General features: G+C 44.2%; 1 protein-coding gene across 1 annotated transcript in view; it reads right to left on the bottom strand.

Annotated features, from left to right (window-relative positions):
* The window catches only part of LAG3 (lymphocyte activating 3), a 33,534-nt gene extending 17,633 nt beyond the window's left edge, over positions 1-15,901 (bottom strand). Inside the window, exons 1-4 of the mRNA XM_086929078.1 lie at positions 15,666-15,901; positions 12,733-12,880; positions 6,664-6,881; positions 1,299-1,556 (exon numbers count right to left, since the gene is read on the bottom strand). Coding sequence (XP_086785204.1) covers positions 1,299-1,556; positions 6,664-6,881; positions 12,733-12,880; positions 15,666-15,780 — 739 coding nt within the window. The 5' untranslated portion in view covers positions 15,781-15,901. The remainder of the gene's footprint in view (positions 1-1,298; positions 1,557-6,663; positions 6,882-12,732; positions 12,881-15,665) is intronic.
* Between the last annotated feature and the right edge of the window lie 761 nt (positions 15,902-16,662).

Genomic DNA, 16,662 nt, shown 5'->3' with positions numbered 1-16,662 from the left:
ACACTCAATAAGTGGTATAGGTCGACATGTTTCAGCCCTTATTATGCCAGGTGGGTCATATGGGCTTTCTTCAAGACCACAGTGCAAAACAAAGACCTCTCACGTCTCTGTTAGTGAAAAAGAAAAGTACTAATGGAACATATCGTTATGTTGCTCCTTCAGGTTCCCATCAGTTGCTTGTGCTGACTCTGCCACCTCTCATCCCGGAAAGTGTTTTCCGGGATGAGAGGTGGCAGAGTCAACACAAGCAACTGATGGAGAGCCAGAGAGTGCCTCCCTGACCTACCCTGATCCCAAAGAGGCTTAATATAGCCAAAAACGGAGGTACTATTTGACCTCACAAGGAGCAACATAACGATAGAAACGGAGAAACAAGATATACCGCTTAACACCGCAATACTTACCAGCACGTGCATGAGGGTTTTTATTGGGACTACTCAGAACAGTTACGGCATACCCAAAGTTATGCAGGACAAGTGATCCTTCCCCCCCTGATCATAATATATAACCTTAGGAAATTGGTTGGATCACAAATTCCTCTTTCCCTCCATACTGATTCTCATAAATATGCGCCTTCATTTCCATGGCGTGTGAACTCCTCTGCCTAACCACCACCAGCGTTTATTACCTACTCATACAGTATAAATAAATGAATGAAATCTTACCTCATGACAGAAAGAATGAAAGAAAAACAGAACTGCTTCAACAATGCAAAGAATTCCAAAAACCAACCCATAACTGATAAGGAAGCTATTAGAGCCTGTAAACAAATCTCATTACAAGTTCAGGGTTCAATTCCAAACCCCGTGCCAACAAGAGTTTGCACAGGACCTAAATTTCTCATAAGCGGGAAACACCTCACCCTGGTCTAATGGCATTTACCATGTGTGGTAAATAGCCCGACATGTTTCGACCAACTCCCAATGAGGGCCTTTGTGTTTTACTGGCCTACCAAGTCAGAGGTCAAAAGGTTAAATGGAAGAGAACCAAATGGGACACTTCAAAGAGCAGATTTACAAGCCCCTTGCGCCACTTTTGCGGCTCTTTTAACATGGGAAAAGTGATGCAAAAGTGGCGCAAGGGGCTTGTGAATCTGCCCCAAATGTTTAAATGTACACCTTCCCCCCAACTTCCACTGAGCCTGCGCGAATGGAGGATGTGGGAGAATGTGGGGTTTTGGCCTTCAACCCATTGTGGGTTATGGTCAGCGGGTTTGTTTAGTCACGCGGAGGAAGGGCTGCGAGCTCATACAGAGATGGAGAAGTACAGAGAGAAGGTTGAGACAGATATTTCCTTACCCTGCACCTGCAGCGTGTACCGGGCCTCCGCATGGCTACCGTCGGTGTATCTGTACTCGCACCGCCACTCTCCGCTGTAGGCGTCAGTGACGGTGTGAAGTATGAGATCCCGCCAACCGGGCTGAAGCCTCCGGGAGCAGGACCGCCGAACTTGGCCTTGGTACCAGCACACTTCTGCGGGGGGCAAGGGGTCTGTGCTGGTGCAGATCAGGGTGACGGAGGCCCCTGGAGCTAGCAGGCTGGAGGGATTCGCCATCACTGTGGAGGAGAGACATAAACATCTTACCATCCATGGAGAACTCCAAGGAAAAACCCAGACTTATATAGGAAACACTCAAAAGGTGATGGGAGGAATGCTTGCAATATGTATAACCTATGGCAATCGATTTAGGGTTGGAATGCCAACATGCCACCCAGCCTTATGCAAATCAGTCTTGACTATGCTGAATTAGCAACAGTCCAGCATGAACCGCCAGGCCAGGATCTCCCTGAACCGGCACACAAGTAACCCGAGACAGGTATTGCCCTGATTGGGGCTCATCAGTCCGGTGTAGCTTGGTTCCAGTGGCACAGCGAGCCCGGGAGCCACATCTGGGCATACCCTTGCCACTTAGGACAGAACATCAAACATTTGAAAGGTGATGGGTGGATGTTTGCAGTAAATCTAACCACTGGCAATCGCTTGGGGTACCATAACACCCATCATTCTTTTGCCTACACCCCCCCGTCCCCCCCCCCCACCTCGGTTTGGACCCAGCCGTATGCAAATCAATCTTGACCCTGCTCCAATAGTAACAGTCCAAAGCATTTAGAGTTGCAAAATTGTTGTCGGTTACTAGGTGCTATGTAGATAAGGTTTAAAGGCCAGGTAGAAGTTCAAACTCAGGCAATATAATAAGCAAAATGCTCACAGCTGCGAGGACGGAAAGCACTTTTTTGTGGATGCACACAACTTTAGCCCAATCAAAACAGGTACTCCTGTCTCCCAACACGTGGGCAGAGCAGACTCAAAATTTCCACGTTGCAACATTTTCCTAATTGGTAAAACAAGACGAACGGAAAGAGTTCTGATTGAATTTTTCGATGTTTGCGACAATTATTACAATTGCAAACGGATGTATGACGTTACCACGCATACCATTACCACGCATACCATTACAACGCGGTATTTACAACGAATACCATTACAACGCATAGCGCTTTGAGGTGCTGGATAGTGGTAAGTATAATTTTATATTCCAACTCCAGTCCCCGTGGATACTAGGGAAGGTGTTGGATATAAAATTAAACTTATTCCCTATCCTAGAGCGCCCCCCAGCGCAATGCGTTGTAATGGTATGCGTGGTAATGCCTGCGTTGTAAGTGTAGTGCGTGGTAAAAAATGCGTGGTAACAGTTGTACACCATTGCAAACCATTGACATAATGCTAATACCGCAAAGGGGAAGGTGTCTATTCGCCAAGTCAATGACACCTCTGAGCTTGATAGGGACAGCCGCAAGCATCAGGCAGAGTAAGCAGCCGACCAGGGAACCGCTGCATGTGCAGCCTCCCATAGTCATTTGTTATTTAAACTGCAGCTCACTATTCTGTTTATTACACCCTGCCTCGTCTTTCTCTTAACAATGTTGATTTATGACTAGGTTGAATGTTTGTCCCAATGTATTTATTTAATTATCAGTCCATTTTTTTTTAGCTATTTTATTACCTGATAGCCTGGTTTTATTATTGTGGTTATCTCTGTTGATAGTTCCTATTTTGTACTAAGAATTACATTTCTGGTTCACGGAGCAGAAATTGTTTTATAGTAACCTGAAAACTGCATACTTGACCTGCTGGACACATCTTGATTTTTGAAGCAGGTGCATTAACCCACCAAGCTGTTGCATAAAGATTGGAATCTCTCACCTGCAGGTTGAATAAACACTTTGCCTCCTGAGCAGTCTTTCTAGAAATGCATGCCATCCAGGTTAGCTAAAGGTGTCTGCAGCAGATGCTTTAACCTACCAAGCTATGAGAAATGGTGTGGAATCTGCCGAATTCAGATTCCACGCTAGTTTCCAGCGGCGGCTCCTCCGCTAAGGCGGAGAAGTGTCGCACCACCGAGTGCAAAAGGAAAAATAAAATGATAATAACGCAACGTTAATAACGTTACTCTATGGAGCCAGAGCCAGATTAGGGCAGGGCGGGGCTGGGCTTTGTCACAGGGAGAGGGAGAAAGAGTGGTATAATGTGCACTTAAGTACGCATGACAGTTTGGCCGGCTGTCTTGGGCCGGACAAACCACCATGCGCACTTAGCAGGTTCGGCATCTGGCTGTGTTGCACAGCTGAGTGGAGGACATGCACAGGCTTCCACTCTCTGTCTGAGAGCCGAGCCAGCCCGCTCAGACCAATCACAACACTGTTGTCATGCTGGTGACAGCACCATCGTGATTGGCTTAGGGGAGTCCGGGAGCCTGTGTGCTTCCTGTTTCCTGCATCGGACAGAGGAGAGGCGGTACTCTTCAGGTAAGTGAACTTTTATTAAAAACATTTTTTATCAAGCCCCCTCCCTCTACCCGCCCTACCACTACTTTTCAAAAGCGGCCGCCACTGGTTTCGACAGGAGGGAGCTCCTTCTCAAAATGCTATCTTACTGAAATTCTTACCGTGACGCTATAAGGTACCTAATTCACAATGAGTCATTGATGGACTATGCCATTGTGAAGGACTGTGGAGTACGTTCATGACCCAGCCCCACCCCTAACTACCTTTTCTGTCTAGACATAGGCCAAGTCGCATGTTTGCGGTCATTTATTTGGTCTATGCTAGATGAAAGTATTATTTAGACATGTCTTGTGTATGACTGACTCTGCCCCAGGCATACTAGCTTTTAAGTAACAGTCACCGGTGATGAATTCAAAACCAAACTGCATTAAGGGGAGACTGAAAGATTTCTCCGCAGGTCTTTAGCTCCAAAAGGCTGGCAGAGCTGGGGCAGAGTCAGCTGTGTCAGAAAGTAAGCTCCCTCTGACTCATGTCCCCCTCTAATACTCCATCAGTTTATTTATGTAGTCAATCCTGTCATCAATGCGATTGTCAACACTTCACTACGCTCAGGAGTGGCCCCCCTAGAGTGGAAAAAGGCAATTGTTAAGCCTCTTATGAAAAAACACAACAAATCGACTACCGACCTGTCCAATCTCCGCCCAATATCACTTCTCCCAGTTTTGGGTAAAATAACCGAGCAGTTGGTACTTCAAGAGTTAAAAAACGTTGTTGACACTCACAATATCCTTCATTCCCAACAGTCAGGTTTTCGAAACTGCCTTTATTGAGCTTACTGACTCTATAAATTTTTTACAAGATGAGGGCAGAAATGCTGTCTTGATCCTGTTGGACCTCACAGCAGCATTTGACATCATCTCTCATGAAATCCTGATTGGCAGGTTGAGAGATATAGGTGTAACTGATGTTGCTCTGGCCTGGATAGTGTCCTTTCTGACCAATAGAAGTCAAAGGGTCTCCCTGGGTCCTTTTTTATCTAATGAAAAAAAGGTCTTATCTGGGCTCCCACAGGGCTCCATATTAAGCCCTTTGCTATTCAATGTTTATATGGTCCCCCTCATTACATTGTTAGAGTCACATGGGATACTGGTAACACCTTACGCTGACGACACGCAACTTGTCATCTCCATGGATAAAAATTCCACAGATGCGGAACAAAAGTTCAAGAGCTGCTTGACGGAAGTTTTCAGTTGGATGGACAATAACCACCTAAAATGTAACACTAACAAAACTGAAATTTTACCTCTGGGTAAAGATGTCCATTTCTGCCCTAAGGATTGGTGGCCCGAGGACTCACCTGCTCCTCCCCGCTCATTGGAAACAGCAAGAAATCTAGGTGTACTATTTGATTCTGCCCTTTCCTTCGACCAGCATGTAAGGAATACGGCAGGGAGCTGCTTCAGTATTATTAAATCACTAAAAAAGTTTTTTGACTTCCTGCCTACTGACTCTAGAAAGTCGGTAGCGGTCGCGGTGATATTATCGCGTTTAGACTACTGTAATGGCCTGATGGCTGGAGTAAAAAAAGCCACGCTAAAAAAACTGCAGAGTGTACAACACGCAGCGTCGAGATTGGTACTTAAATTACCAAGAAGATCTTCCGCCACGGCTGCACTCCAGACCTTACACTGGCTAACCTTACATAAGAGGATCTTGTACAAGATCTTGCTGACCTCTTTCAGAGCCCTTAAAAACATAGGCCCGAAGTACTTGGCGAGACGTTTTGTACGCTATGATCCTTCCCGTTGCCTGAGGTCATCTGGCGGTAATCTAATTAATACCCCTAGATTCAAGTATAAAACCAAGGGAGGTAGGACCCTCACGGTCTTGGCTTCCAAAGCATGGAATGCCATGCCTAAGGGCCTTAGACTCCTAGCCCAGGAGAGTGTCTTCAGAAAGCACCTAAAAACCTGGATATACAGTTTGTCAGACAGTTTGGTAATGGCTGCTATCTAAGTTTCCATCCTTGTAGTACACACTAGCTCAGCGCCAGGATGCTACTTCCGGAGCGACAGTCAGCGCTTTAGAAATGCCTTATACAATACAATACAATACAATACAATCTATTGAACAATCTTCCACTTTCCCTACCGGCCATTGGATGGCCTTCACTTTTTCAAGTACCCACTTTAAAGAGCCTCTTTTAATCCATTTTTGAATTATGAAAGTCACATTTGTCACAGTCTGATCTCAAATCTAAGGCTTGCAGGTTTTTGCACAGATCTCTGCAGGAGGAGCATCAACCCACTGAGCCCACCTTACTGCACAGCTGCATGTGCTAAAACTGTCTTATCTGACAATTGTGACGAAACCCAGGCCCACCCTCATCCTCCACCATGGTGTTTGGACAAAATATCAGAGAAAAATATTGTGTGGACAAAAATTATGGTGTCAAGAATAGCAAGGACAGAAAATATTGTGAAGGTAAGTTTCTATGGGTAAGCAAAGTTTTACTATACCTAACGTCACATATATGTACCATGACACTATATAATTTTTTTTTTACACCATTTGCCAATTGTTATATGACTTAGCCGAAGTTGCCTCTGAGGATACCTAGATAGCTAGATACTTGTTTCGATATTGAAAGATGGTTCTGAGTTAAACGCTTGCTGCTGCATCTGCATGATCTCATGGTTATGAATTTGAATCCCAGCAAGTGCAAGTCAACTTTTCGGGCATCTGAAGTTGACAAATCGATCGTCATTCAGTTGGATAGTACCTGCCGTGTGCAACGTTAAACAGAAAACACCTGGTAGCAAGGGATAAAAACAAGTCGTTATTTGAACCCATAGCGGTGTCATGTTTTCCCACTCACCCCTGATGACGTGCAGCAGCACGCAGCACTTCTGCCGCACTTCCCCGTATTGCACCTCCCCGGTGTAATGGCCGGCGTCTTCATACTGTATGGGACTGAGGCGGAGAGAAAAGTCCCCGCTTGGAAAGAGAGATCTCTGGATGCTGGCACGAGGCTGGATCCAACGCCCTTGGAGCAGGAGCCCACCGGAACCGACCGAGAGGACGCGCTTACCCTGCCTGAGGGGGAAGAAAGCAGAGAGAGCGGGTCACGGAACCGTGAAACTTAGAGGAGAGGAGACACAAAAGAAGGACAAATTAGCAGGAATGAGAAAAGATGCCGGTCACCGTCCGTAAATTTCACAGACCGTCCGTAATTTGGACCTCATGTCCGTTGTCCGTGAGGATCCCTTTTATGGACACCTTGTGTCCGTAATTTGGGGCCTTGCAGGGAGCAGAGCTGTTCCCCTGTGAGAGACCTCAGCTCCCTGATGGGGCTGCCTTGCACTCATCCTCGGAGCACAAGAGCTGCCCCACCCGCCCATTGCCATTCTATACCCCGGCTGATTGCCACATAGAGAATGACAATGGGCCAGTTTGAGCTGTTACAGCATGTGGTGGGCCTCCTCCTGCTGCGGTCTAGGGCAGGGCATTCTGTTAGGGTTAGATGGAAGAAATGTACAAAACAAATATACAAAGTTAAAAAGAAGAGGTTATAGTTCTTACACAGTCTCATCATTTCAGTGCTGAATCATTTTTATCTATACTAATATAATAAAGAGAGAGCCCAAACCTTTGAGGCGGGTAATCTCAGGAACCACAGCACCAATCACAACACCCAATACAGCGTTGGAAAGGGCAGTTGCAGCAGAGGGACATAGGTTATGCAGACGCCCACCATATACATTCAAAAGGGAAAAAAACTGTGCCAGCAAAGTAGTCCCTTGTGGGCGTGTCTGCGTTGTGCTGGGGGCGTGACAAACGCTGGGGCCGTGTGGTACGTTCCGCCCTTCATGCCATGTCTCATATTGTATGCTAATCCCACCCTGCTCCCTTTAAATATCCCTGCACCCCATAATCATAACCCACCCTTATTCCTTAAAATACCCCAACACCCTTAAACACTAACCCATCTTAACCCTATAAATATACCCTATACCTCAAAACTATCCCTAAACCCTAAAAATACCCCTGTACCTCAAAACCCAAACCTAGCCCTGAACCCTAAAAATACCACTGTACCCCAAAACCCAAACCAACCCCTGAACCCTAAAATACCTCTATACCCCAAAGCCCAAACCTACCCCTGAACCCTAAAATACCCCTGTACACCAAAACCCAAACCTAGCATTGAACCCTAAAAATACCCCTGTACCCCAAAACCCAAACCTAGCCCTGAACCCTTAAAATACCTCTGTACGCCAAAACCCACACCTACCCCTGAACCCTAAAAATACCCCTATACCCCAAAACCCAAACCTAGCCCTGAACCCTAAAAATACCCCTGTACCCCAAAACCCATACCTATCCCTAACCCCTAAAACTACCCCTGTACCCCATAACCCAAAACTATATCTGAACCCTTAAAATACCCAAACACCCCAAAACATATATATCAGTACCCCAAAACATATACCCCTATACCCATACTTACCTTATCCAAACATTTAAAAAAAAACATGCTTTTACCATTCATGCATTTACAACGAATTTCGTTGTAAATGTATACGTGGTAAAAGCATATAAAATGTAATGCTATGCGTTACAATGGCATTGCGGAGTCATGGTACTTTCGTAATGAAAGTATGCGAAGTGATGGTATGCGGAAAGAAAGTTGCGGAATAATGGGTGTTTACCCTCCCCCGGTAAGTACATTGGTGGCACGGCGGCCCAAATCTCCAGCAACATACTCATATTTTTTCACCACCCATTTGAAAAATGCACAGGTCTCTCTCATTGATGGCCAGCACAGACATACACTTTTAGACACACCTCCCACCACAAGTTCTAGAATTGCAAACTTTAGAGCTGGGGAGCTACGCTCGAATCTCTGCATCAGCTCAACATCCTGTGATTCCAGGCAAATCGCTTTGTCTCCCCATGCCCACCACAAATTAAATTGTGCTCATGCCATGTTGTCGAGTTCGCGCTATATAATATTGCAAGGGAAATAAAGTAGGGAAACTCGAGTTCACACACTACTGAACGCGCACTCTTAAGTGCATCAACAGTGCACTGTGAATCGGAGCGTTTCACAGGCCTGTCACAGATAAGAAATGCTATCAAAACGAAATCCTACAAAACAATATACTACTGGCCGGCAGCAATTCATACCCGGACAACGCCGGGACGGGCTGCTAGTTATTATATAAAACGAAGCTATAGTTGATGTTTTTTTTAATTTATTTTATGCAACTAACATCCATTGACAAAGCCAATAGTCATGGCTTGCTGTAGGTCTAATGTTACTGGATGAAATGATAGAAACAGAAAAATACCAGTCGTGCAGCACATTATGCTCAGCACATATTTTTAGCTAAGGTGTTTTAAGCCACACCCTTAATTACATCTGACACGCCCCTTGGAGAGACCCCCAGTTTTTTCAGCCCACTTAAAGCCCTGGAAACAACACCATGTCACAGTCACCTCAGATCATGGCACTCTGCATCATGCATGACTCATGACCTCCAAGTTTCCAGATTGCCTTCGTGCAGGGGCATAGTGAACCCTCCACCCACCACCCCTTGCCTTAGGAACTACAGAGAGGGTGAAGTTCTTGAAGGGCCTCTTCTGTCTGCAACTGGATTGGTGGGTGGATGGGCAAAGGTGGATGGAAGGATGGGTGGCTAAGGTAAAGGGAAATTTAGAGAGCAAGGGAGGATGGATGGATAAGTGAAAGCATGGATGAATGATTAACAGAATGGATGGGCGAATGGTGCATGGATGAGTGAAAAGAAGAATGTAAAGATTGATGAGTGAAAGAATGCATACATGAGTGAAAGGGAGGGTGGCGAGATGGAAAAAAGGATAGAAGGGTGAATGGGTGTATGGATGAGTGACTGGGTGGATGGATGAGTAGGTGAAAGCATGGCTGGATGAGTGAAAGGGTGAATGTTTGGATGGATGAGTGAATGGATGGATGGGTGGAAGAGAGGATGGATGAGTGAAAGGATAGCTTGGGTGAAAGGGTAAATTGTTGGATGGATGAGTGGCTGGATGGAGGGGTGGAGGAGTGGGTGGATGAGTGAAATGATGGATTGGGTGAAAGGGTTGATGGATGGATGTAGGGATGGATGAGTGAAATGATGGATGGAAGGATAGATAATGGATAGGTTTGTAAATGGTTGAAATGGTTTGGATATGGATGAGCACATAGATGGAAGCGCAGAATGAATGGTGAAAGACAGAATGATGGATGAAAGAATTAGTAGATGACAGAATGTAAATTTTAATTGGGGGATATCAGGGGTTTGATGGAAGGAGGAATGGCTAGATCCTTGGACTAGAGAGTTCTTCTTGGGAGGGTTACCTTTCTTGGTGCCATAAGAGCTTTAGTTCAAAGTGGGAGGTATTTATGTTTTCTTGCTACTCCCTTACCTATGTGTTACTATTCTGTATTTGCTGTGTGCTTATGTGTGGGATCTATACATCATGCATATGACATCTTGAGAGACACCCAACTGCTACCTGAAAGTTACACTAGTAATCGTAAATGTTTGCATGTTTTGTTTTAGGTGTAAGGTTTTAGGGAGAGCCTCAGAGTGCCATGAGCCGTGCTTGAGATGCATATTCTGTGTATAGCAATAGGCAAGGCGTCAAAAATAAACTATGTAATAGTGTATCAACAATGTATTCTTTAAGAAAGCAGCAGGGAAAAGCACCTTTGTGACTTCCGTCAGCTTGTGCAACTCTTTGCGAAGCCCCCATAAGCAAAGACAGATTCCATATGCTAAGTACCACTTGCTGACACACCCATAATGCGTTCTCTACAGTGGGTTCATCACAGCAAACCTCCCTTTAGTTCACCCATGCGTGCCGCTTTACATCTCAAAATGGCACTCAGATATGAGATGCTAGTAACAAAGTGTATCCGAGCAGATCTTTCTGACCACTTCTCTCACCAAACATGCCTGCTCAGGACCATGAGTTGTAAACAAAATATCAGACTGGACAACCCAGTGCAGTAACCATATAAATAGATTATTATCATATGAAGTACCACAAAAAGCCCTGCACAGTTGCTCAAAGCTGCACGCATATCGAAAAACTGTGAAGTGCACGATTGCCTCAACCAAATATAAACTTATTTTGACTTTTACTTAAGTGGTTGTCTATCCACTTACTTTTATACTATCACATAACTTCCTCTGGTGTGTCTGTAAAACTTACCTTTTGTCCCAAAGTTTTGTCCTGAACTTTGATCTTCTGTCCTGAATTTTTGTCCTAAATTTTGACCCTCTGAATTTTTACACTTACCGAACTGAATTTGCACCCCTGCCAGTTGGACACCCTAGTTATTCCTCCTGTTGCGATTTACTCATGTTTACACATTCAGCCTCAAGCGATTATATCATGTATTAAATGCTCATTAAATATGCGTGCTTCAAGAAAGCAAGAAATTTGGCCCCAGGTCGTGCTGCGAGTCCTGGGAATTTGATCGTGTCCCACCGAAATAATGTGTCTGTCATATAGAACAATCCCCATTTACTACACAAGATACAACTACACACCACCACATGGAATCCATTACAGCTAAAAACCACTGCTGGGAATAGCAAAACCACTGCTGAGAATAGCAATACAGAAAATACTACTACAATTTAGTCCAAACATAAGTGTACTAGCCCTAATCCTAACTACTATTGTTACCCAAACCATAACTGTAGCACTAGTCCTAGATCTAACTAGAGGCTTAAGTCTTAAAAATATCCACTTATGTAACTAGTGGAAAATGATTGTTTTTGGTTTCACTTTGTGAAGTGGAAAGAGAAGAAAGACATATTTCTCATGAAGTTATGACAGGCGAGCTTGTAAATGGCTAAAGAGTTCCTCTTTCAGCTAGATAATGAATGCTGAAAAACATTTTTCCTTCCACATATTTTCCATGTTGTGTTTTACACCAGGGTGAAAATTGAATACTGTGCAATGAGGAAAAACAGGAGTAAATCTTTCTGTGTGATTCTTTGATCCTGCCATGGAATGTACTTTTGTGGGCGTAGACCTTCATCTGCGTCACATGCCACTCATGACACTCACCTGAGGATGCTCACTTTTTATCTATTTAAGAGTAAATAAATTAAACATGAGTAGTCCATGATTACTCATTGAATTTGCACTTCATTCTTGTTATTTGTGAATCAATTACATTTTAGGGACCATTATTTATTTTTCAGAGTCAGGCTCATAATTAAAAAAGAGCATGACTTCTGTAATCCCCCCCTCCCCCACACACCCATAGCAAATAAGTAAATAAATCCATAAATAAATGGAAAAGGCCTTAGAGGGGGAACAATGCTGGAAATGTATCATGAGACCATGATTGAAAAGAGAAAAAAACAAAAGGAAAAGGAAGTGTAAACAGAATACAAGCTAAATGAAGAGAAATGCAGCACAGAGAAAGAAAAAGTTGAAGAGTTGAGAGAAGGAAATGAGGGGAAATAATAGCATGAGAAACAACAAAAGGAGATTAAAAATCTAAAGGGAAAGTTGAAAGTTAAAGAGTTGAGCAAAGAGAGAAACTTTAATGGGAGACAACCATAAGGAAAATAATGAGAGACTGAAAAATCAGAAAAAGTGAAAAAAGAGAAAACGGTAAAATAGAGAAATAAACAAAGGCGAGGAATAAGAGCGAAAGTAGAAATCAAATGTAAGGAAAGTAAATACCATAGAAACATTCAGAAAGATAACAGGGAAAGGAACACATTTAGCCAAGTAGAGAAGTGATAGAAGAAAGGAGAGGACAATGCGCAGCTAGAAGAGACTAAGGACAAGAATGTAGTGCATCCTCACATTGACCAAATGTCCCAGCACCACATGCCCTGTATCCCTCCGCTCATCCATGTAGCATCCCCAGCTCCCTGTGCCCTCTTACCCTTCCTCCTTGGACCAGCCTGCAGAGACCCTGGCATACTTCCCACTCCTCCCGACTTCAAGCTGCCGGGCAGTCAGGGTGCAGGGGAGGAGGGCAGTCGTTCCTTCTTCAGCAAACACCTTTATCCATGGAGATGTCCCAGTGTCCACTAGGAGAGAGAGTCACACATCACTCACTGCCTTCATCAGGAGCCAGATCGTAAGCCAAACATCAAAACATGAACAAGGACTCAGGACATCTTAAGGATTTTAGGGGCCCTGGGCCAAACGTATTTTGGGGGCCCCTGTGCGGATAAGCTTTGAATTTATGATCCCGTTTCTGCTTTCTCGTGCCCTTTTTGGCCAGATCACAAACAGTGCACAGACACACTGGTTCAGATTCTAAATGTGTTAATAGTTATTATTCAGGAATAGTGATGCATGTTTTCAATATCGTGACTCAGCTCCAGCTCACTAATATTACTGCAAATAATCACTATGACATCCTCCCATCTCTCATATCTGAGATCCTGTTTAGATCTAAGAGAAACATTTTTTATGGATGTTGCAAGAAACAAAAAACACATTTGTCTGCAAAATGTCTGTAATAGACTCTCACACATTACTAAAATTAAATAAAAGGAAAATGCTATTTGCAACAATCTGTTTAAGAATTACTCAAGGTCATCAGTGCAAGACTCTCTGCAGAACAGAGTTGGCTCTATCTAGGGGCCCACTGAAAGATAGGGGCCCAGAGCCCAGTTTGCCCATGCCTTAAAACTTCTCAGGACAGGCTGGAGACGTCATGGATGCATCCTTGAAAAGCATCATACTGGTATGTACTTGAATTATTTTTAATGTAGGAATCAAAGTGCTGAACATAATGCGGCAATAGGAGCCTGGCACAAGATCACATACGTCTTTGACATACAAACCTACAATACAATTTATAATTGCATATCACATATGTACATTTTAGGCACGATGAGATGAAGCAATTTGCTCAGAATCACACAATTTGTTTGTGAAAAATAGAGGTTAAGATTCAAACTAGATGCCCAGGTTTCAAACTTGGTAGCTTAGGCCCACATGCATCAAAGCAAAAACCGGTCGCAAACGGGCAGATTCTCAGAATCTGCCCCTTTGCGACAGGTATTTTTGCATTTGGGATGCATCATCCCAAATGCAAAAATCGCAATTTAAGTAATCTCTAAATTGCGATTACTTAAATTGCAATTGCGTTTAAGGAATATCAAATTGAGATTCCTTAAATGCAATGCATTAAAGTAAACAAATTAGCGGTTTCGCTAATAGGGGGAGCAAATTACCATGAAGTTGAACTTCATGGTAATTTGCAAAAACTTTCAAAAAATGCACTAAAATGCATTTTTCAAAGTTCCATTTTACACACACACATGCCCTTGGGGCATGTGTGTGTGCAAGATGTACTCATATGCAGATTTAAGGGGGGCAACAACAGGGTGTCCTTTTGACACCCTGGCACCCTTGAAATTGCATTCTCAATTTGCGATTCTTTAATTGAGAATGGCAAATTGAGAATGTCTTTCCATTCATTCCTATGGGCCTCTAGGCCCATAGGAATGAATGGCGAGGTATTCCTTAATTGCGCCTCACAATTTTTGAGTAGCAAATAAGGAATGTTTAGAAATCGCTATTTTTTAAGCGTTTTTTAAATGCATAGCCTTTTGCTATTCATTATTAGCGAATCCTTATGTTTCGCTAATAAGGAATCGCAAAAGGCATTGTTGATGCATGTGCCAGTTGGTTATTAAACTAGATTAAATCCTTAAAAGACGTGATGGTTGAGATATAAAAACTAAAAAATACAACAAATTGCCTTTTGTGTTATTGTTACAGTTGACATCACTAGCTCAACAAGCACTAGCAAAGCCAAAACATTGCACCTGTATGCAGTGGGTGGGAGGGTTACAAGGAACGCAGACAAAAGGTGGTGGGAGGGTTACATACCACAAGGGGGTGTGGGAGGAAAGAAGCAATATGGACAACAGGGGGTGGGAGTTTGGGAAGAGACAAGAGGAAGAAGAGAAAGAAAAAAAGAAAAACAGTACCTCAATCACAGGGTGAGCAACTGAAGGACACTAATCAAAAGGAAAGCCAACAGTAATTGGTCCATGCTCCCCACGAAAAAAAGAGGAAGTGAAACTGCCACATGCTGGTCAATTAAGAGGCAGAAAATAAGAGTGACAGTCAAGCCAATGAATGGTAACTAGGGTGCGAACTCCAAGCCCCTTGTAATATACAATATCTCTCGAAGTGACCACGCATGTGTGCTGTTTTAGGCGAGATCTTAAAAACTACTGAAAAGGTTTGCTTTAACATGCAAAAAAATATATCTTCTGTCATGGCTCCTTCTTCATATGCCAGTGTTTTTATTGTTGCAGAGAACAAAAATGAACATGGGAATTTCGTGATACCAACCCTATAAACAGATTTCACATAATACATATTTATATCAACTGGACACTGGGTTAGAATCCTCGCCCGAACGAAGTCCTGCCCAGGAGCCTTTGGATGAACGTTTGGGTAAGAGGGATAGAACATTGACTGGGAAAGAATGAGCTGATGGATGGCGAAGTGGGTGGACTGAGGATGATTTACCGGTGGATGAAGAGAGTGGTTATCAATGGCTGGGGCAGGTGGTGCATGGGTGGGGGAGTAGGCAGAGGGTGGATGCAGGGATGGATGGATGCTTGGAGCAATAGTGGAGTAAGTAGAGGGTGGGTGTGTCAGTGGTTGGAGGAGCTGGATGGGTGGAGGAGTAAGCAAAGGGTGGATGTGTTGATGGATTGAGCAGTTAGTGGATGGGTGGATGAGTAAATAAAGGATGGAGGATTGTATTGATGGGGCAGTTGGTGGTGGAGTGGAATACTAGGTGGGGAATGGATGGATGGAGGCGCGAATGATGATCCTTACCTGCACCGGAGGGGCCCAGGGTTATTGCAGAGAGAAGGAGCATCACATCTGGAAGCCTGAGATGTCTCCCCAAGGGCAGCATGTCTCCCCTCTGCATCCTTCTTCTGTTCTCCATCCGCTTTCTTCTCTTCCTAACACCCCTCCAGACTTCCCCACACCTCTCTTCTGCTCTCTCTCTCTTTTTTTAGTGCTCACTCTCTGTTCCTTCCCTCACCTTCTAACACCTCCCCTCTCTCCTTCTCCCTCTTTCCACTTATCGGATCTCCTTTGCGCTCCTCTTTCCCAAATAGTCTGTATCGTTTTCACACCCTCTCTTTAAATGTTCTGATCTCCGGCTTTTCCTTGTTAGTGTCTTATATTCCCTCTTCTGCTCTTTTTGCACAGTGTCTCGAAGTGCTCTCTTTATCCCCTGCGTTCCTTCTTGTCTTCCTTTCACACCTTCTTTTGCACTCTTTTGTCTTCCTTTCTTTTTTCTTCCTCTTCCTTCCTTCCTTCCTTCCTTTCTTTCTTTCTTTCTTTCTTTCTTTCTTTCTTTCTTTCTTTCTTTCTTTCTTTCTTTCTTTCTTTCTTTCTTTCTTTCTTTCTTTCTTTCTTTCTTTCTTTCTTCCTCTTTTTTCTTTCTTTCTTTTTCTTTCTTTTTCTCTCCCTCTATCCTCTATCTCTAAGTGCTGCTGTCTGTCTTTCTCTTCTAAATCTGACCCTTGCTTCCGTACGCTCTGGGTTCTTAAGCCTGTTTTTTGCTGCTCTCTGTTTCGGTAAGTGGGCAGCCCTCCCTCCTCGTGCTGAAGGGTGACGTCAGAGCCAGGCTGGTTCCCGCCAATGGGGCGGCAGCGAGGAGCGTGTCGGGTCCCTGTCACAGGCGCACGTGCGCGCACCCAATAACCCACTCCTGGAAAAGTCTCTGAGCTGGCGAGGCATCCCTCTGCGGCTGTGGAAAGAGTGAGGCCGCGCCTGCGCATGCGCCCTCTTACTGGACTGCCGCTTCCCACACGCCTGC

Source organism: Lissotriton vulgaris, chromosome 7 (assembly GCF_964263255.1).
Source record: "Lissotriton vulgaris chromosome 7, aLisVul1.2, whole genome shotgun sequence".
In the NCBI taxonomy this organism is placed as follows: Eukaryota; Metazoa; Chordata; class Amphibia; order Caudata; family Salamandridae; genus Lissotriton; species Lissotriton vulgaris.
This window is presented reverse-complemented; position numbering and strand designations above follow the sequence as displayed.